This window comes from Lissotriton vulgaris, chromosome 3_1, assembly GCF_964263255.1.
Source record: "Lissotriton vulgaris chromosome 3_1, aLisVul1.2, whole genome shotgun sequence".
Taxonomy (NCBI): Eukaryota; Metazoa; Chordata; class Amphibia; order Caudata; family Salamandridae; genus Lissotriton; species Lissotriton vulgaris.
In genome coordinates, this window is record NC_141689.1 from 115,758,501 (window position 1) to 115,776,950 (window position 18,450).

Here is an 18,450-nt window from a genome sequence, read left to right on the forward strand (position 1 = left end):
CGTAACTTGCGCCCGCGCAGTAGTGCCGACTTCAGCATCAGTGATACAAATGTATGTAACAATCCATGCTCATACGGTAATATTACTGTTGCTAAAGAGACCACTGTCAATGTACATTCAGACCAGATAAAGCATAATATTTTTTATGCTAGTACAAACGACATCAATGTACAAAATGACAACTGTATGCGTGATGAGGATAATGTTGATAAAAACGATACCAGTGGATGCCATATTATATTTTGGAGTTCCGATGAACACATATCATTAGTATCAGATTCACCCAAGATGGCCTCTTCATCAACCCCGTGTCAGAGATACATGGTCAGGCAGGTCCTGCGGCCCGTGCCCACGCATATCGAGTATCAGGTCACAGGTGGGGTCCCCCATAAACCAACGAAAAACACGTACCCAGGGAAAACCCTGATTGATTCCAAAGACAGATAGTTGCACCACAAACAATTCTGAAATCATTGGCCCAAGTAAAACCTGGTTTGCCAAAGGCTTGCATTCTCCAGAAATACCACAAGGTTATATACCACATGTAGATTGGTACATTCAACCAATCGGAACATGACGGGCACATCACACGTAGTGATCACGTGCTCCGTATGTCTGACATCTGCACACTCAGTAGCTCTCCCCGAGGTCGAGAGCCACCTGTGTCCTTATCAAATGTCCATGCTTGTTGATTTACAACCAAGATGCTTTTTTGGAATGTAGAAAATTGTTTTATTGTTCCTCATGTACTGTATAAATTGACTGTCAAAACCCTTGTACATCGAGAGAATGATTCTGAGAAAACGCACACTGTCCAGGCTCTCCGAGCCACAGCGTTTAATTAAACCCACTTGTTCCTGTTTTGCAAAACGCCTCTTGTATTTCATTTATTTAAGGTAAATTCATATCCGAGCAACAATCTGATAAATACTGGGTGAGATAATGCATTCCCGGATACATTTTCAGCAGCGTGAACTTGTTGAAATCTATTGTAGGAAAAATGTCCAGTAAATACTGGGACATGCACATCTTTGGTATGGTAAGAACCAAAAGCTGCATTTTATTTTCCATTTTAGGAGATGAACTCAACATAGGTGCTATTTACTTCACCAGATAAGAAATGCACTCCATGATACAGTGTTTTTTCAGGAGCAATAAATATCAAACTTAACTAATACTTGTAATGAGGGCCTATGTCAGTTGTGCAGGGGGGTATCCATGAAACAAAGACGCCTCCAGGAGGTTAGGGGTGAGGTGGATTTCATATATCCTGAGGACTGTGCTATTACAGAGGCATCTCTAGAAAACAAAGCCAGCTTTTCCAAAAGCAGTGGAGCAGAAAGACATGTTGGCATCCAGGCACTGGAAGGTAGACTTGGCGTGGGTGCCTGTGGGTGGGGTGTTTCCCAAATCAGTGTGGCCTGAGCCTTCAGAAGACTTTAGCAGGATCCTCCGCTTTGCCCTTCAGCTGGGTCAGATCTGGTGTCACACCTGTGTTTGTGTACATGCAGTGGGATCATGCGGCAGCCATGATGGAGACAAAACAGCTGACAAAACCGTATAAATGTGTTGAAAGCAGAGAGAACTACAGGAGTGTAAAGCAATATCCACTCAAAAAGATCTGTTAGGTGTAGCGCCAACTGGATCCATACCTGCTATGTTATGTGAATTTGTAGAGCGCGGCTAATCCCCCGTGAGGAGATCCATAGCTAATAGCAGGTGCTGGGCTGCCCTGCCCCGGCGAGGTCCACACAACAGAAGCACTGTGTGACCTCAATGCTGAGTTGGCAGAAGAGCCCCTCATAGAGAAGGAACAAGAGGCTGAAATAAGCATAGAACAAGGAAAAGCAACACAGAACTGCACAGGTGGCCTAGGAGACACCCTGTAATTGCTTACAGAGGTGTCAGAATAGCATCTAGGACACAGATAACTGACCCTCGGTGCCGAAGACAAGTTACACCGGAGTACAGTTAATCTCTTGCATTGAGAGGAGTCCTGCTGCTGTCTGGCTCCTCAAGACAGAATAATATTAGTTTGTGTTTGATACAGCGCTTCATATTGCACTTTTGCATTTGCTAATCGCTATAAGTAATCAGTGCTTCTTGGCACAAGGTGGTCGTATTGTATTGTGTTGTGTTTGCATAGTGCTTTTTTTACCCCTGAGGTGTCCAAAGCACTTTATTTATGTACTAGCAGCCCGCCCCGGCGTTGCTCGGGGCAGAAGGGGGCTGGGGACAGCATTTTAGGCTTCTGTGCACTCCCGCCCGGGCCCCCGCCCGCCCCGACATTGCCCAGACCGCCTCCCGCACGCCTCTCTCCCGCCTCCCGCCTCGCCGCCCCCGCCCGCCCCGACAATGCCCAGACCGCCTCCCACCTCCTGCCCGCCTCGCGCCTCCCGCCTCGCCTTTGCCTTACCTGAGCCGCCGCTCCTCCCCGCGCTCCGGACTTCACCGCCACTCCTCGCCGCTCGTCACCGCTCATCCCCGCCTGACGTCATCACGCATGTCTAGGTCGCGGTCAGCGCTACGTCGCGGCCGGCGCTAATTTTAGGGGACTACTTTGTTTTTAAATTTTAATTTTTTAATTTACGTTTTATTTTTATTTTATGTCGCCTATGTCCTTCTACACACCCTGAGGATTCCAACAATGTATTGGGTGTGTGGATTGGCGCTGTGGTTCCCGAGTTTACCTTGCCAAAAGGTTTCTGTTCTCTCTTTATAATAGTAGTATAGATATAGATAGATAGATTTATGAGTTTTTATATAGCAGTGAGAGTTACATATTTACAAATTACATATTCATTACAGATTACATATTTAGAAAAGTTAAAGCGAATAATTTTAAAGAAATACATATTACATAGTCACAGAGTTAAAGAAGAAGGGAGTTGGATATGTGGCTGCTTCTTCTGCATCATTTCTCCATCACTTTGCTGTTACCTTAATGCCATTATTGTCTCCCCCTGACATACCTGGTCCCCAGAGCTGCTCGCACTGCTGCTGGTGTGTCAGGCACATCCCGTTGAAGCAGTAGGCGTCCTCATTCCTACAGAAGGAACCGTCCAGCAGGTACACGTTCGCGGGACAGTAGGGTGAGGCACCAGTGCAGTACTCCGCAAGATCGCATGACCCTGATGGCTCCCGACAAAGCACTCCTGCTGTCTTCAGCTGTGATATGTTAGGGGAGGAAGTGGAGAAGAAGGGTTAATACCATGGAAGGTGACTGTTGAGTATCCGGGCACAGTGCGAGACAGAAGACAGATAAAGAAACAGGAGAAAATAATGAAGGGAAAGAGTGAAGGGATAAAGGAAAGGCTAATGCATAATAAGGAGAAGTAATTAGGGGTGGGCAAAACTTCTGCTCCCCTGGCGGAGTTTGCGGAGGTTTGGCCACTTCACGTTACGCCTGTAACGCGGACTTCCAGCAAGGAAAACTCCGCCAAACACCACTTGGCTGAGTTTTTTCTCACACGCTGATTGCCGATTTTGGCGAGCAGGAGCGAGAATTTGTGTCCTGAGCGTGATTTTCAGGCACTAGAACGCCTCCCGGATACATTACTGAACGCGGACGTTCGTGTTGAGAAAGTTGCCACTTGAGTAGAAAATCTACTCGAGCGGCAGAAAGAAGCTGTGCCCCCTGGCGCGCCGCCTGGTGCCATTCACGCTGCTAAAATATCAGTGCAATGGGACGAATTCTGCCCGGAATTCTGCGGAAGTTTTTATGTAACTCTGCGGATGCCAACTCTGTGTGTACCACCCACCCTAGATGTAATTATGGATCAAAGAAATGGGGAAGTGGAGTACGGCTGAGGAAGCAAAGGGAGATCAAAGCAACAGAAACAGATGGCAAGGAAGGCAGAAGAATAAAGAGATCTTGAGAGAGAGAGATATTCATTTACAAAGGTTGCAGGTACACATCAGACAAATGAAGAGGACAATGCTCTGAGGTCAGTTAGATAATTACCACTGACTTAGGTAACGCATCATTATTGGCTTAAGAATGTTGGTCTTCCCAATCAATATAGGTGGAGACAATGTTATTTTTATCAGGAACAGAATTCGTGGAGTTAGAAATGTCAACATATGTCCAGGGATCCTTGTATGGCCTCTCATATGGGCCTGCTATAGTCATTTAGGGCGTAGAGGCACTCGCTATGCCTTTCTAGCACTAGACGTTGATATGCGTAGACACCTGGAATGGGCCAGCTGTTGACTTGGCTCCGTATCACTCTTGTGGCCATGGGTGGGATTTGTACTCCTGTTGTGTTGCTCCTATGCTTTGATTGTCGTCCTACCTATTATTTTGCACCTCTCTGCTTTTTTGCTCCTACCTATGATTTTTCACCTACCAGTGGCCTCACACCACCTGCGAGCTTGTGCCTAACAGTGAGCTGGTTCCTACATGTGACTTTGCAGCTACCTGTGAAATTGTTTCTATAGTCGGTTTCCATTACTAGTTCTTTCCTTCTAATATGCCTGTTACCCCATTGGGCCTTGGGCTTTCATGGACAATACCCTCAACCTACACAGTACTGTGCACCCATCATCAGAGACACACAAACCCCTCTACCCCTTCTTATTCCATTTCATTGTTCACAAAACCTGTTCACAAATAACCTCATCTATCCTCGCCGATTACTTACAAAACAGACATGTGAGTACACCCTCATCAAACACACCGGGAACCCTCAAGGGAAAAGGAAGAAACACCCGGTGCCAAGGCCTCAAGGCTGACTACAGGGAGATGGGATACACCTGGCATCAGATTGAAAGTAAAGCCCAGGACAGAGATGGCTGGAGAGTCCTGGTTGATGGCCTTTACCCAAGGAGGGTTAGTAGGCATAAATAACAACACTCCACACCAGATTATTCCACACTTCTCACAACAGTAACAAAGTATCCCCTCCTTCCTTCTTTGAGTACCATGAAACTACTGTTACACCATTAAAGGTTCATAATGTGGAAATTTGCCACTCATGTTAGCGTCATCTCAGATGAACTCCAGGAGAGATTGGAATTTTTATACCACTATATCTCACTCATCCTTTTAGGAGGCCTTGAACTTAATCCTAAACCAAAACTTACACTTAACCCTATATCAACAGAAAGGGGCACATGTATCAAGCGTTTTTTTTTGTCGCAAACGCTGCGAATCACAAAATAGCAGTGTTTGCGACAAAAAAAACGGGAAATGCGATGTATGAAAAAAATCGCATCACAAAAATAAGGAATCGCGAAATTTGCGATTCCTTACTTTTGCGCTACCATTTAAGGAATCGCAAAAAGCGATTCCTTAAATGGTATGTAAGAAACAAGAACGTTTTGCGAATTCACACTAAGAATTCGCAAATTATCACCAACTTGTAGTTGGTGGTAATTTGCGAATTCTTTTACAAATGCATTTTTTGCAATTTGTAAAGGTGGCATGTGACGCTCATGCATGCGCTTAGGGCATGTATGTACGCCATATGCGCACACATGTCAATTTCAGGAGTGCAGCAGGGTGTCCTTAAGACACCCTTGCACCCTTGAAATTATTCTCAATTTGCAATTAGCAAATTGCGAATCGCAAATTGAGAATAATTTCCCATTCCTTCCTATGGGCCTCCTGGCCCATAGAAATGAATGAAAAATTATTCCTTAATTGCGATTAGCAATTTGCTAATCGCAATTAAGGAATTTTAAGAAATCGCTAAAAAATAGCGAATTTCTACATACATACCATTTTGCAATTCTCAAATAGTGATTCCTTAAAAATCGCTATTTGAGATTCGCAAAAGGGTATCTTGATACATCTGGCCCAATGTTTTTTTTCTGCATTCCTATGATTACTCACTGGAAACACTCACTTCTTCCCTATATACTCACATCGGAATCCAGTCCATTTAATCCTAATCTCCTAGACATTGACTGACGGTCCATGTACAACAGCCCACCTCCCCTTGATCGTGCCATCAGACACATGATGACCATCAGGGTAGACGAGTCATTAATTCAATAAGACAAAAGCTAGATGGGCTAGAGGGAATGAAGGGATTTGGATTTCTCCTACTGGTTTAGGGAAACTCCAATGTTAGCATTCATATTTCTGCTTATTCGCTGCATTAAACGTAAAAACAAAATTCTAAAGCAGAGTTAAGTAGAACACATTTAGGAGTGTCACTTCCTGTTATAGTGTATAGAAATCCTAGCCCCTCACATGCACCTCCTCACACCTCATGATCACAGAACTGAAGTCCACTTAAAAGACATTGAGATCAGGTAAACTGGGATCATCCAGCGTGGGAGGGCAAGGCTTCTCTTCCCACTCCAATGACCGCCATCCCTCCTTCCCTAGTTCTTCACCAAAGACTTTTAGCACCAAACACTTCCCAAATGAACTACCCTCATTCCTAAATCCAATCCACCAGAGCTGACACACACATCGAAGTTCACCTCCTTTAACAAACTTAATGACAGATTGAGAACAACATTTGATTTCAACTTTCGCCTCTGCAGGTTTACCCGTGAAGCCCCATCCCCAGAGCCTTGATTACCCCCACATCCAAGCGCTGTGAACCATGGAATACATTGAGGCCTTGAAACGTCCTGAATCATCCACCTCATATCAGCAACATCTTCTGATACCTCCAGCTCTTAATCATCTATCTACACCACCACTCCCCAAAATGTACTCACTCTAGTAACACTCTAGGCTCCCTTTAAACCTACGACAAACTTCTTGCTCTTAGCCAATAACTTTGCCTTATACTTCTCTTTAAAGATATCAAAGATCATAAAAGGCTCGGCCATGTTTCAATCAAATCTGTGTTCATCATCCTACGCTTTTTACACATTTTCAACCCTCTCATCCAAGCCTATAGTCTCTCACACAAGTATGTATTTATGTATGTTCGTATGTCGCATTTGAAGAGTGCAAACGTAGAGAAAGCATCATCACCCGGGAGGATAGATGTCATTCTAAAGTTTGTAAATCTCTGATGTGGCTTAACACTGCCTTGTAATTAACCCCTTAAGTGCTGCGTCGGTGCGTTGGCCGACGGCAGCACTACCTCCCCAGTGCTGCGCACGACCATTGGACGTCCATTCAGCACTAGTTCGAATGGACAGCGCAGCACTGGGGAGGGAATTGCGCCGCAGCTAAGGTGTTAAGGCAAAGCCCCTAAAAGTGACTTTCCTGTGCCGACAGGGGTTTGTAAATATAGGTATATTCGTCTTACCTCTTTCCTCACTACACATACCCAGTTAACTAATACCCTTGCTCTCTCCTTACATTTATCTCTAAAGTTCTTGAGTAGTTACTTTTTAATAATCTTACCTGCGCCACTTCTCATTATCCACTAGATCTATTTCAATCTGGATTCAGGGTGCTGCACTTCATAGAACCTGCCTTCACCACCTTTATCGCCTGTCCTTTTTTGTCAGGCACCATTACCTCTCTACGGCTTTCGATACTGTTGATCATCCCCTCTACTAGCTTCTTTATCCACTCTCCAGATAAAGAAGCTAGATCTCCTCACAGGATCTCCTCCCCGTTGGCTGGTTCTCATCCGGTCTCTCTGATCTATCCTTATGTCTTCTCATTCATACAGTGCTCGTCGCTCCCTGCATCTACAATACCGGTCACTGTCCCAAAAGGATTGTACTACTGAATAACGATCCCCAGAATATCGCGGTACAAGAATACGGAGGACAGAATCTCCTAGGACAAAATATTGCACGATAAGAGCATAAGTGGAAGTACAGATTTATTACTCCTAACACATCTACATACCTGGAAGATATATGTACTGTGTAGGTACATGTGTAGGTACATGTATGTGGAGTTAGGTATACAAAACATAGACTGACCTACTTATTGTTATAGCTTTTTAGAATATTTTTTCCTGTCCGTGATATTGTCTCCCATCGATATTCTGGGCGATAATCATGGTCCGTTCTTCCCACAAGGCTTAATCAGGACTACATTAATGGTTCTTATAGGAAGATGACTTGCAATGTGACCACAATTACCCTCAAGTGGGCACCAAACTAGCTGACAGCCACCCATGATCCCACCAAACATGGGGCGACCTTTTGAAGGATTCAGTGTAAGCGCTGTTCAGCTGATGGTTTGACCACCATTATTCAAAGCGCATGTTCACAGAATATAGCTTTTGAATCTCCAAACTGTACATAAACTCATGTATGTCAGACGTACGCTGGCGGCAGGAGTTACATTACCTTGCAGCTCTGGCAGCAGTCCCCATGGGCACACTCAGCTCCAGTCTTCAGGGTACAGTTGATGGCATTGCAGCAGGGGTTGGTACATTCCTTAGGAAACAGCAGAAGTAAAAGTCTCTGTTACTGTCATACAGTTATAGCATTGAAAGAGGCGTAAACCCCTCTGGGCATTCACCTTGGTGGTGCTGGATGCGCAAGAAACAAGAGGCGTAATGGTAACAGCGTACGTTGAGTTCATAGGTTCAGAGCCTGCGGAGAAGCATACTCGGTGCCCTATACATTACGCTGTTCCATGTGCATGGACATTCACTGGGCACCCAGTGCTTATAGAGTTTATATTGTTATATATGGTCCGGTGTCACCCATTGGCATCTTGAAATCAACCAGCATTGATTTGGGGGCGGTGAAAGACAGATTACACCAGGGGTTTGCAGTCGTCCCCAGCCCCTTAGAGTGGAAATGACAAATGTTATGTAGACAATGACCACATTGACAGGTGAGGGAGAACGGAAAGTCCACTTTATGATAACTCAGATTCTTCCCCTGTGGACAATCTGCTAAGGAAAGGGCTCCGACCCTAGCCATAGTATGGCAGAGACCATTCCACCAGCAATTTCTGCATTGCAGAGAATCTGCCAAAAGAGAATTTTCCATTAAAATCCACCTCCAATTTTAAGTGTGTCTGTTTTAAGCAGATTTAACAAGAAATAAGGAAACAAGGCCACTAAGTGATGAAGTGGTTTGTAAATGATTAAACATTTCCAAGAAGCTGGAAGCGTGCGACCGGAACCCGGATCTACTGGTTACACGGCTGACAACTTGGTCACACGACCACAATGAATTCAGGGCCTTTCCTTTTCCAATGACCTGCTGTACTTATAGTTGACTAATGAAAGATAAAGGTGCATAATGTCAGGCTAGAATGTGCAGACACCAAGACACTGAGGAACCCTTCAGAGCTGCGTGAAGCGCGACTGTCAGCTGTGTTGAGGAACTAAGATGAGCCACTCGCAAATATGGAACCCCAAATGAGTTGGGCACTGCGCCACCTGACACAGGGATAAGGACGAAAATATAATAGAACCTCTTGGAACTTGTATGATCTTTACCTTTTGTGGAACGCTATATTGGTGATGATTGACACGGATTCAGGTGTCTCTACTGGGTGTAGAATACCCCACCCTTGGGATTTGGGAAGATTATCCCATTTAGCCATGACTCATGTGGCAATTGGATCATTGGATTTGATTATGGTATGAAAATACCCATATTTTATTACAAGGAGCCCTGAGGAAGCTCAAGCCTTTTGAGTGAAATGCGTTGGATGTTGTCTGGGTGTGTTTTGATGAAATGAAATAAAGGGATTCAATAAAATAAAACTTCAAGATATTCACGATTATGGACACTTTAAAGTTTGAGTGCACCATTCCACAAAGTTTGTTCCTCTTCTGTAACTTGTGGTTAATATGACTAGTCGCTTGTTGCCAAGCCATACTGTGCCCCGGCCTCCTCCAACTTTTTTGCTGGCTGGTACTGGTGGTATTTGACTCTGAATGGCGCTGCGCTCTGCCTAACCAGGCCCAGGGGCAGTGCTATGCTGAAGACACGCATAGAATACAGTAAAAACACCTACATTATGGGTTAGGGTAACCCCATGATTGGAATGACCTCCTAACCTCCTCTATAAGGCCCTAGTACATACTAGGGAAGGGGGGTTGAAACTACCTTTAAGTCCCTAGTATATAATAAGGCATGACAATTTAGAGGCCAGCAGCCCTTTCTGCACTGGCATGTGCGCACTGTTCAAGCCTGAGGTCAGTTTACAAGCAGCCCTGGGGTGCGGGACTGCCTTTAAAAAGTATATTGTGCCCAAACTCAACTTTGGTGTTTGGGGCACTTAGATTGTTAAACTACAATATTTGGCATATTAGGTACCTCCAGAGTCTTCCCTAGTTGTCCCAGGGGTGGGTGGCCAGGTAGCTATAAGGAGGGCCCTTATAAAATGAGTTTACATGCCTTGGGTTTAGTAAAATCGCACATTTCACTCCCCATGTTGTGATAAAGTGCTGCCCAAATTCCTCCTTTGTGCTGGGAGCACTGTGGAGTGAGGATCTGCAATATTTCTACATATTCAGAACCCCTAAAGTCTCCGCTAGGTATTCCTGGGGTGATGGGTCCTGTAAATATGGGCTGGTTCCTTATAAAAGATGTTTTATAAGCCCTGGTCTTGAAAAATTCCCTGCCACATAGGTTAACATGGCACCTAATAATTTCTGCTAGGGTAATCAATGCCATTCAAAGAATTCTTAGAATGGTATTGATAATTCCAACGATATGGTATAGTTGACCGTCGCCTAAAGTGTACAGAGAAGAAGTTATAAGACTTTCTTGTCTGTCAGCCAACATTCAGCCTTCCAGTGGTCTGTCCTGATTGGTCAGAGTTAAGTGGATTAGCCAGGCTCCTTTGATGAGGTAATAAACAGCCCCTAGGGTTAGCCAGCTCTTCTGGCAGGGCAGGGTTCTGCTACACAGGCATGCCAGAGCAGGGCGAGGGGTCGTAAACAATATCCTTCAATGGAAGGAGGAAACAGGCAAAAGACACCAGTTTCATTTACACCTCTACACTTTGAACCCAGCCAGATGCTAGGATTAAGGACGGAATGAGCAGATGCAAGGGGGAGAAACTATGTACATGAAGCCCCCCTGTAGGCTGATTTAGTTAGCTCTTCTGTCTCTGCTGATATTTCTGACATATTGAATTTTGGAGAAATAGTGCTTTCCGGGAGACCATTGTGCCACACATTGGAATAAATGGTTATGCTCTGGGTGTTGCCCTATACTTCATTGGGCATAAGTGCCCTCCTGCTTGACCCCAGAGAACACTGAATAAGTATCTGAGAGCGGCAGTGCCTCTCAGATCTGCTGCTTGAAACTTGAGAAAGAACGTTCCATGCTGGAAGTTTGTTTTGCACCAACAAAGCCCTGCACTCTGAAGACTGTGCCTGCTGCATTAATTGTAACTACAGCACTTTGGATGTACCTTGCTTCAAGAGGAAGACAGAGGGGATGCTGAGCTGGAAACCAGTGCTTAATTTGAGCCGGTGCTTAGCACTGGCACTTAATTGTGAACACCGGTGTTTATGTCAGTCTGCACATGGTGGCACTGTCTGTCTAATTTTTAGATAAGCACAACAACAGTTGTTCATTAATTCAGTATACATCACAAATGACTAGTACCTGCCACCCGAGCCATTCTTTAAGAGCCTGGAATAGTCTGAATTGTCCAACTTATATATCAAAGAGTTAACAATAGGGTCCAACTTTAGAAGACTAAACAAACTCATATACAAGAGATGGCCGATACCTCTGGCTCCCCGCAGTCACACTCTTCTCCACTCTCCAGAAAGCCGTTGCCGCACTTCTTTTCAGCCACCAAGTCCTTGGTGTTGGGCGGGTTGAAAAGGCACATCCCACCTCCTTTCTGGAAGTAATTCAGCAGCTGCTTCTTACTGCATGAACTGAACACACGTGGGAAGGGGTGGCTGTGAAATGAAAAGCAAGATGGTATGAACTAGTGCAATAGCAAAATTAAGCAACGCGCTCACCTGCACCCAACCAGGAAATGAATAGGGTTATTTACAAGAGAAAGTGGAGCATGCCCCACCTGTTAAACTCACAGGGCCAGATTCACAGAACTAACTTAAGACAAAATCCTAAACGTACTACTTTTGGTATGCACAGAATGTATTTACGACTACTAACTTTACGTCCGCACTCAGGCCGAAAATTCCAGCCCAGAGGCGGAGCTTCTGGCCCAGAGGTGAAGATTTCAGCCATGGCTAAATCCCCACCTCTGAGCCAGAAGCTCCGCCTCCAAGTCGGAAGCTCCGCCTCCGGGCCGCAAGCTCCGCCTCTGGGCCAAAAGCTCTGGCCCAAGTGCGGACGTAAAGTTAGTAGTCGTAAATCCATTCTATGAATACCAAATGTAGGAAGTGCATTCTGTGAATACCAAACGTAGTAAGTTTAGGATTTTGTCTTAAGTTAATTTTATGAATCGGGCCCACAGTTCGTCCACCACATTAAAGAGTGGGCAAAGTGCCAGGTTTCCTCCAGGGGAGCCTCAGCTCTGCCACCATAACCTTGACAAACAGTCAGGCCATTGGTCAATGTACATTAGTCCACCCAACTAGGACAGTCCTTCTAACAAACATTTTTGTCATTTGTGAGTTATTGTCAGGAAGAACATTACAATACCAAAAAGACCCAACAGAAAGGACCCCTAAGCTCTAAGACAAAACTCTCAGTGAATCGGGGAACTGGGTGTTTGTGTAATTTATTTTTGCTATTTTTGTTTTTCACTTTCGCATTTGGGGCCTGATTCACAAAGGTAAACGTAGGACTTAAGTCTAAGTTTAGACCTCAAGTCTAACTTTACTCCAGAAATCTAACTTTACGCATGAAGTCTAAACTTCTGGTTTAAAGTTAGGCTTCAGGTCTAAACTTAGGGGCAGATTTACATGAAACTGACGCATCTGTAGAGATCTGTCATTTCCCTGCGCCAGCCTGTGACACCCTTGCGCCACCATGATTGCGCCGTATTTACAGTACGGCACATCATGGCACAAGGATTGACAGATGCATTAGAATTTCTGGTGCATCGGTTGGCCCAAAAGTCATGCATTGCTGGGGTCGTATTGCAAGCACAACGCAACTCCAGCAATGCACGGGGAGGTCTATGCCCACTACACTGCGTCACTCCTCACGCCTGATTCAAGCAGGTGTAAGGTTTAGACGTAGTGGCATCCGAGAAGTGTCGCAGTGAAATCTTGTAGATTTCACTGCGCCACTTGTACGAGGCTTTCTTGCGTGGGAACGCCCACCCAGCATACATTATACCTGACGCACGTCTAAAGTGACGTAGAGCTTTACAACGTGACACATCTCCCTAGATGTGTCACATTGTAAATTGGCTGCATTGTTTACGCACCAAAGTGACGCCACTGCGGTGCAAAAGTGTCACAAGGGGCTTGTAAATCTGCCCCTCAGACTTTAAGTCTAAATTTAGGCTTCAAATCTAAAAATAGAGTTTAGATCTAAACTTAGACTTCAGGATTAAACTTAGACTTCAGGTGCAAAGTTAGATTTCAGGTCTAAAGTTAAACTTCAGATCTAAACATACACTTCATGTCTAAACTTAGACTTCAGGCCTAATTTTAAACTTTAGGTCTAAAGATAGACTGTAGATCTAAACTTAGACTTCAGGTGTGAAGTTAAACTTCAGGTCTAAACTTAGACTTCAGGTCAAAACTTAGACTTCAGGTCTATAGTTAGACTTCAGGTCTAAGCTTAGACTTCCGCTCTAAAGATAAACTTTAGATACTAACTTAGACTTCAGGTCAAAAGTTAGAATTCAGGTCTAAGTTTACGTTTGTGAATCAGTGCCCCGAGTATTAAAAATTAACAAATATGTTGAACATCAAACATAGGGGCATATGCAATGTGACGGAGCACGGCGTTTGCCTTCTTGGCTTAACGCCGCACCCCCCACTTCTGAAATGCGGGGCTGCGCCGTATTTACAACAATACGGTGCAACCCTGCGTTTCCCCCTGCGCTGGTGCTAAATTTAACTGCCTAGCGCCAATTCAGGCACCCTTACACCATATTGCAAGGGTGCCTGCTTTGGGGGAATGATTGTTTATGTGCAGGAAGGTGTCCCCTCCTGCGCATAAACAATCTGATAAGGAGCTTTGTAACTTATATGTGTGCTGCTTGTGCTGCACACATAGAAGGTGCAACGTATAATTTTTGTAATGATTGTTTATGTGGAGGAAGGGACACCTTCCTGCACATAAACAATCATACATGGCGTTTTGCTGTTTTTATGTGTGCTGTACAACGCAGCGCACAAAGAACCAGCAAAAATGAGGAGAAATAAAGTATTTCTCCTCGTTTCGCCTGTTTAAGACCAGATTTTCCCTGGTCTTAATTTTGGCTCTGCCCCATATTTGCGCCACCCTTGTAAATATGAGGTCAAAATCAATGGGTGTTGTGGTGGGTATAGCGTGAAAGGGTGCCTTATACACAAGGCGGCTTCAAGTAATGAATAGGGCACCAAAAAGTGACGTTCCTATGGTGATAGGGACTTATAAATATGCCCTGTAATGCCCACTGAGGAAAGGATCAGTACCCTCAGTAGAGCTGCCGCAGCAGCGACTTAACTGACATGCGGTAAGCATGAATATCTAAATCTGGTGGGCGTACCTGTGGTAGGGAAGCGGAGGATATAGCCTTGTCTAACCTGACAAGCCAGAGGACTGCAACCATTATGCACGTGCTGATAACATTACATAATCACAGTTGACAAAACAATATACAACCTCTCCTAAGAGGGCTTAACCAAGATTATCACAGTGCACATATTGTACCCTAAGGGTAAACCCTAGAGGTCTAAACCCTAAGAGTGACCCTAAGGGTCTGCCAAAGTGTGTAACCAACACCAAAATATTTGCCTACTATTCTATGAGACTCCATGTAAGAAAATATCTGCCTACAGCATTAACAATACACACTTAACTCCTTCCGAGGTCATGACGGCTCCCGTCCGTCATGAGTCACGGTAGGAGTGTGCTCATGACAACCGGGAGCCGTCCGAACGTTGCCGCTCTGCCCACGCTGCACTAATTCCCTGCCTGTGCGGGCGAATTAATCAGTGGGCAGAGTTCGGACGGCTCTCAGCCGTCATGAGCACACGCCCACCGTGATTTATGACGGCCGGGCGCCCCCATGAGTACCCGAGCTCCACGCCCAACCCCGCCCCCCCCTCGCACCGCGGCGGAACATGCCCAGCGGCAAAGGGGTTAAATGAGTGTCGGCTTTAACTTATGATTTTCAAGAGTATGATGCCTACTGCCTTTAGCACACATCTCCATCACAAACAGATCAGATCTTTAGCATCTCACATAACCTTTCCCAATAAACAAAGGAGACCTTTAGACTTGAACTTTGGCTTGTCTCCAGGTCTATTGTATTGGTGGCAAGCCGGTTCTATTGTATCGAACATAAGCGTTCCCACAAGGCACACAGGGGATTATTTACAAGCCCCTTGTGCCACTGGTGCGCCACTTTTTGTGACGCACCACTGACGCAACCTCATGCCCCATAATTGGAAGGACAAGTAAAGCCACCCTGCGTGGATTTTCCTGTCCTTGTAAATATGGCCCCTTTTCACGCAACACTTTGCGCGAAAAGGGCGTAACATGTGTGTTGAAGTGGGTGTTCCCATGCAACACCCATGTGTTCTGCTGCATTTCCAGATTTACGAGAATTTGTAAACCTAGAATTGTGTCAGAATGCTACGCCCCCTAAGGGGTGGCGTAGCGAGACACAACTCTCCTTGTTTGCATCTCTTTCTAGGGGTGCTGCATTCTGCAGCACACATAGGAAGAGGAAATCACCTCTTTTTATTTTTTTTGTTATTTTCTTTGTGCAGGAAGGTACCCCTTCCTGCACAGAAACAATCTCCCTGCAACAACTAATGACTTTTCACAAAAACTATGTGATGAAATCGCTCTATTCTTGGAAAATAAAATCAACTTGATTTACGAAAAAATCATAAAGGCCTCCAGTCAAAAGAGCAACAACTTTCTCTCTCCCTCTATTCTGCCCACACGGAGAACTACCAAACTTACGGCATTTCCAGTAGTCAATGACTCAGATCTCTCCTCCCTTATGAGCCACATAAAATCAGGGTCTCCAAATGACCTTCTGTCAGCCAAAACAACTGCCTCCCTGCAAACTCTGCTTGGACCTCATATCCAAGCACTAATCAACCATTCTCTCAGGGAAGGATCTGTACCCTTAGGGTGGAAAAAAGCGGTGGTGAACCCCATCCGCAAGAACACGGCACTTCCATGGACTGACCTTTCGAACCTCCGACCCATCTCCCTCTTGCCTTACCTCAGCAAAATGACCGAGAGACACGTGAACACTCATTTGTCCAAGTACATCGAGGCAGCGGAGGGCCTAGATTTTTCTCAATCTGGATTTAGGCCCAATCACAGCACGGAATCTGCCCTCCTCTCGGTGACCGATAACATCAGGATGTCACTGGATGGAGGAGGCTCTACGATTCTGGTGCTGTTAATTTATCCGCTGCCTTCGACACAGTGTCTCATGAGATACTCCTCGGTCGTTTGAGGGAGATGGGCATAGAAGTTGTGGCTCTTACCTGGCTGGAAAGCTTTCTTCTGTATCGACAACAAGGGGTCAGACTGGGCTCCCATCATTCCATCTCAAGGGAGCTCACCAAGGGAGTACCACAGGGCTCATGCCTAAGCCCCACACTTTTCAACGTGTATGTGGCCCCCTTGGCAGACATTGTGAGAACTTATGGGTTCACACCTGTGTCGTACGCTGACGACACTCAGCTTTTGTTCCCCTTTAAAAACTTAACGCCCGCAATACAAAAATCTTTTGCGGACGGAATGAGGGCAATATCAGACTGGATGGCTACAAATTGCCTCCAGTGTAACGTAGGCAAGACAGAGGTCATGTTGTTTCGGAGAGGCCACACTTTCATGGTCCCCTGAATGGTGGCCCCCGGATTTGGGACCAACACCAAGTCCCAAACAGACCGTTAAAAACCTCGGTGTGAGGCTAGATAAAACACTTCTGCTCAAAGAGCACACAAATCTAGTAGCAGGATCTTGCTTCCGGGTCATTGGACTGCTACGACGCATTTTCCCGTTTCTATCAGACTCCTACAGGAAAACTCTCATCCAAGCCTTGGTAGTTAGTAGACTGGACTACTGTAATGGCTTGTTAATCTCGGCCAAAGAGGAACAATTACAGAGATTACAGGTGGTCCAGAACACCGCAGCGAGACTAGTTCTCAACGCTCAGCCAAGGTCTGCTTCACTCCCCCTCTTGGTCAAACTTCACTGGTTGCCAATTAGGCAGCGCGTAAAATTTAAAATTTGCTGCGCAATTCTTAAATGTCTTTTTGGTAATGGACCCAAATACTTAAAAGAAAAATTCACTCTCTATAAACCTACTCGCACTCTGCGCTCTAGCAGTCAGCAACTACTCCAGGTCCCAAGGATAAAAAAGGCCAGGCAGGGAGGGCGAGCCCTGTCCTATAAAGGCCCCATTCTTTGGAATTCATTGCCCCCAACCCTTAAAAATACCACCAACTTTCAATCTTTCAAGAAAATCTTAAAAACCTTTTTATTTATTGCCTGCTAAAAAATTCACTCAAACCCTCTTACAGCTCAGAACCAGGGCTTAGCTCTTTTGTTAAAGCGGAAGTGCGGAGATACCCCTTCGGGGGTCGAATTCCAGCGCTATATAAGAATATAAATAAATAAATAAACGCAAGCACCCTTGCACCATGGCGCAAGGGTGCCGGCGTGGTGCATGGCAGCTGATCTGTGCCCACGCAGAGGAACGCACAGGAATGTGTCACATTGATGTAAATATGATGTATCCCTGTGTTTGAAAGTGCAATAGCATGGCGCAGCCAAAGGGCTTATGGTGCCGCGCTGCAGCACATTCTTGTAAATAAGCCCAACAGTGCTTGTTTTCAGTGGAAGTGCACAACTTCTTACAAATCAAACGTTTGTACAGAAGATCATCATGTGGGTGACATCTATATCAACTCTCAGTACTGCTTCTTTGCTTCTTGAGGGTTTTTTCTGGTGGTCACATTAGATGAGTCACATTAGGTCCCGGGACATCTGAGCTGTCAAGCCAGACCTAAAACATTCTGCCATTACTCTAGAGCACTACAATATCCTTCAAACTGGCTTTATTCGTGAGCTCAGTAAGTTATATTAACATAACATATCCTATGGAACTTGTAATACGGCGGACGGAATATCCGTCTCGTTTGTGATGGAGTATCCCACCCGCCAAGTTCGCACTCAGGCCCTAAGTATGTGTCAAAAAGTCAAAGCAGTAAACACAATTGTAACACAAGTATGGAAAGCTCAGCAGGTCACCAGAGTTTGAAACTACACCCTGTGCTAATCCTGAGCATAAAAGGTTGAGGTAGAGGCTTGACAGAAAAAAACTACATAAAAATGCATTTTCAGGACCATCTTGTATTCTTTGTGAATTTCCCAAAAATGTATAAATTGAATCCAAACATGAGTTGTTGTGTAACTTTTGCAGCCTTTGCAAATGTGGCCTTAGTTTTGAAGAATGACTCGGGTCTTTCTTCCAATCAT

General features: G+C 45.1%; 1 protein-coding gene across 5 annotated transcripts in view; it reads right to left on the reverse strand.

Moving 5' to 3' along the window:
• LOC147726050 (disintegrin and metalloproteinase domain-containing protein 33-like) overlaps positions 1–18,450 on the reverse strand; it is a 396,812-nt gene that overhangs the window by 43,400 nt on the left and 334,962 nt on the right. For all 5 annotated transcript variants that reach the window (XM_086960167.1, XM_086960170.1, XM_086960165.1 and 2 more), the window contains exons 12-14: positions 11,588–11,765; positions 8,224–8,313; positions 2,973–3,168 (exon numbers count right to left, since the gene is read on the reverse strand). In XM_086960167.1, coding sequence (XP_086816293.1) covers positions 2,973–3,168; positions 8,224–8,313; positions 11,588–11,765 — 464 coding nt within the window. The remainder of the gene's footprint in view (positions 1–2,972; positions 3,169–8,223; positions 8,314–11,587; positions 11,766–18,450) is intronic.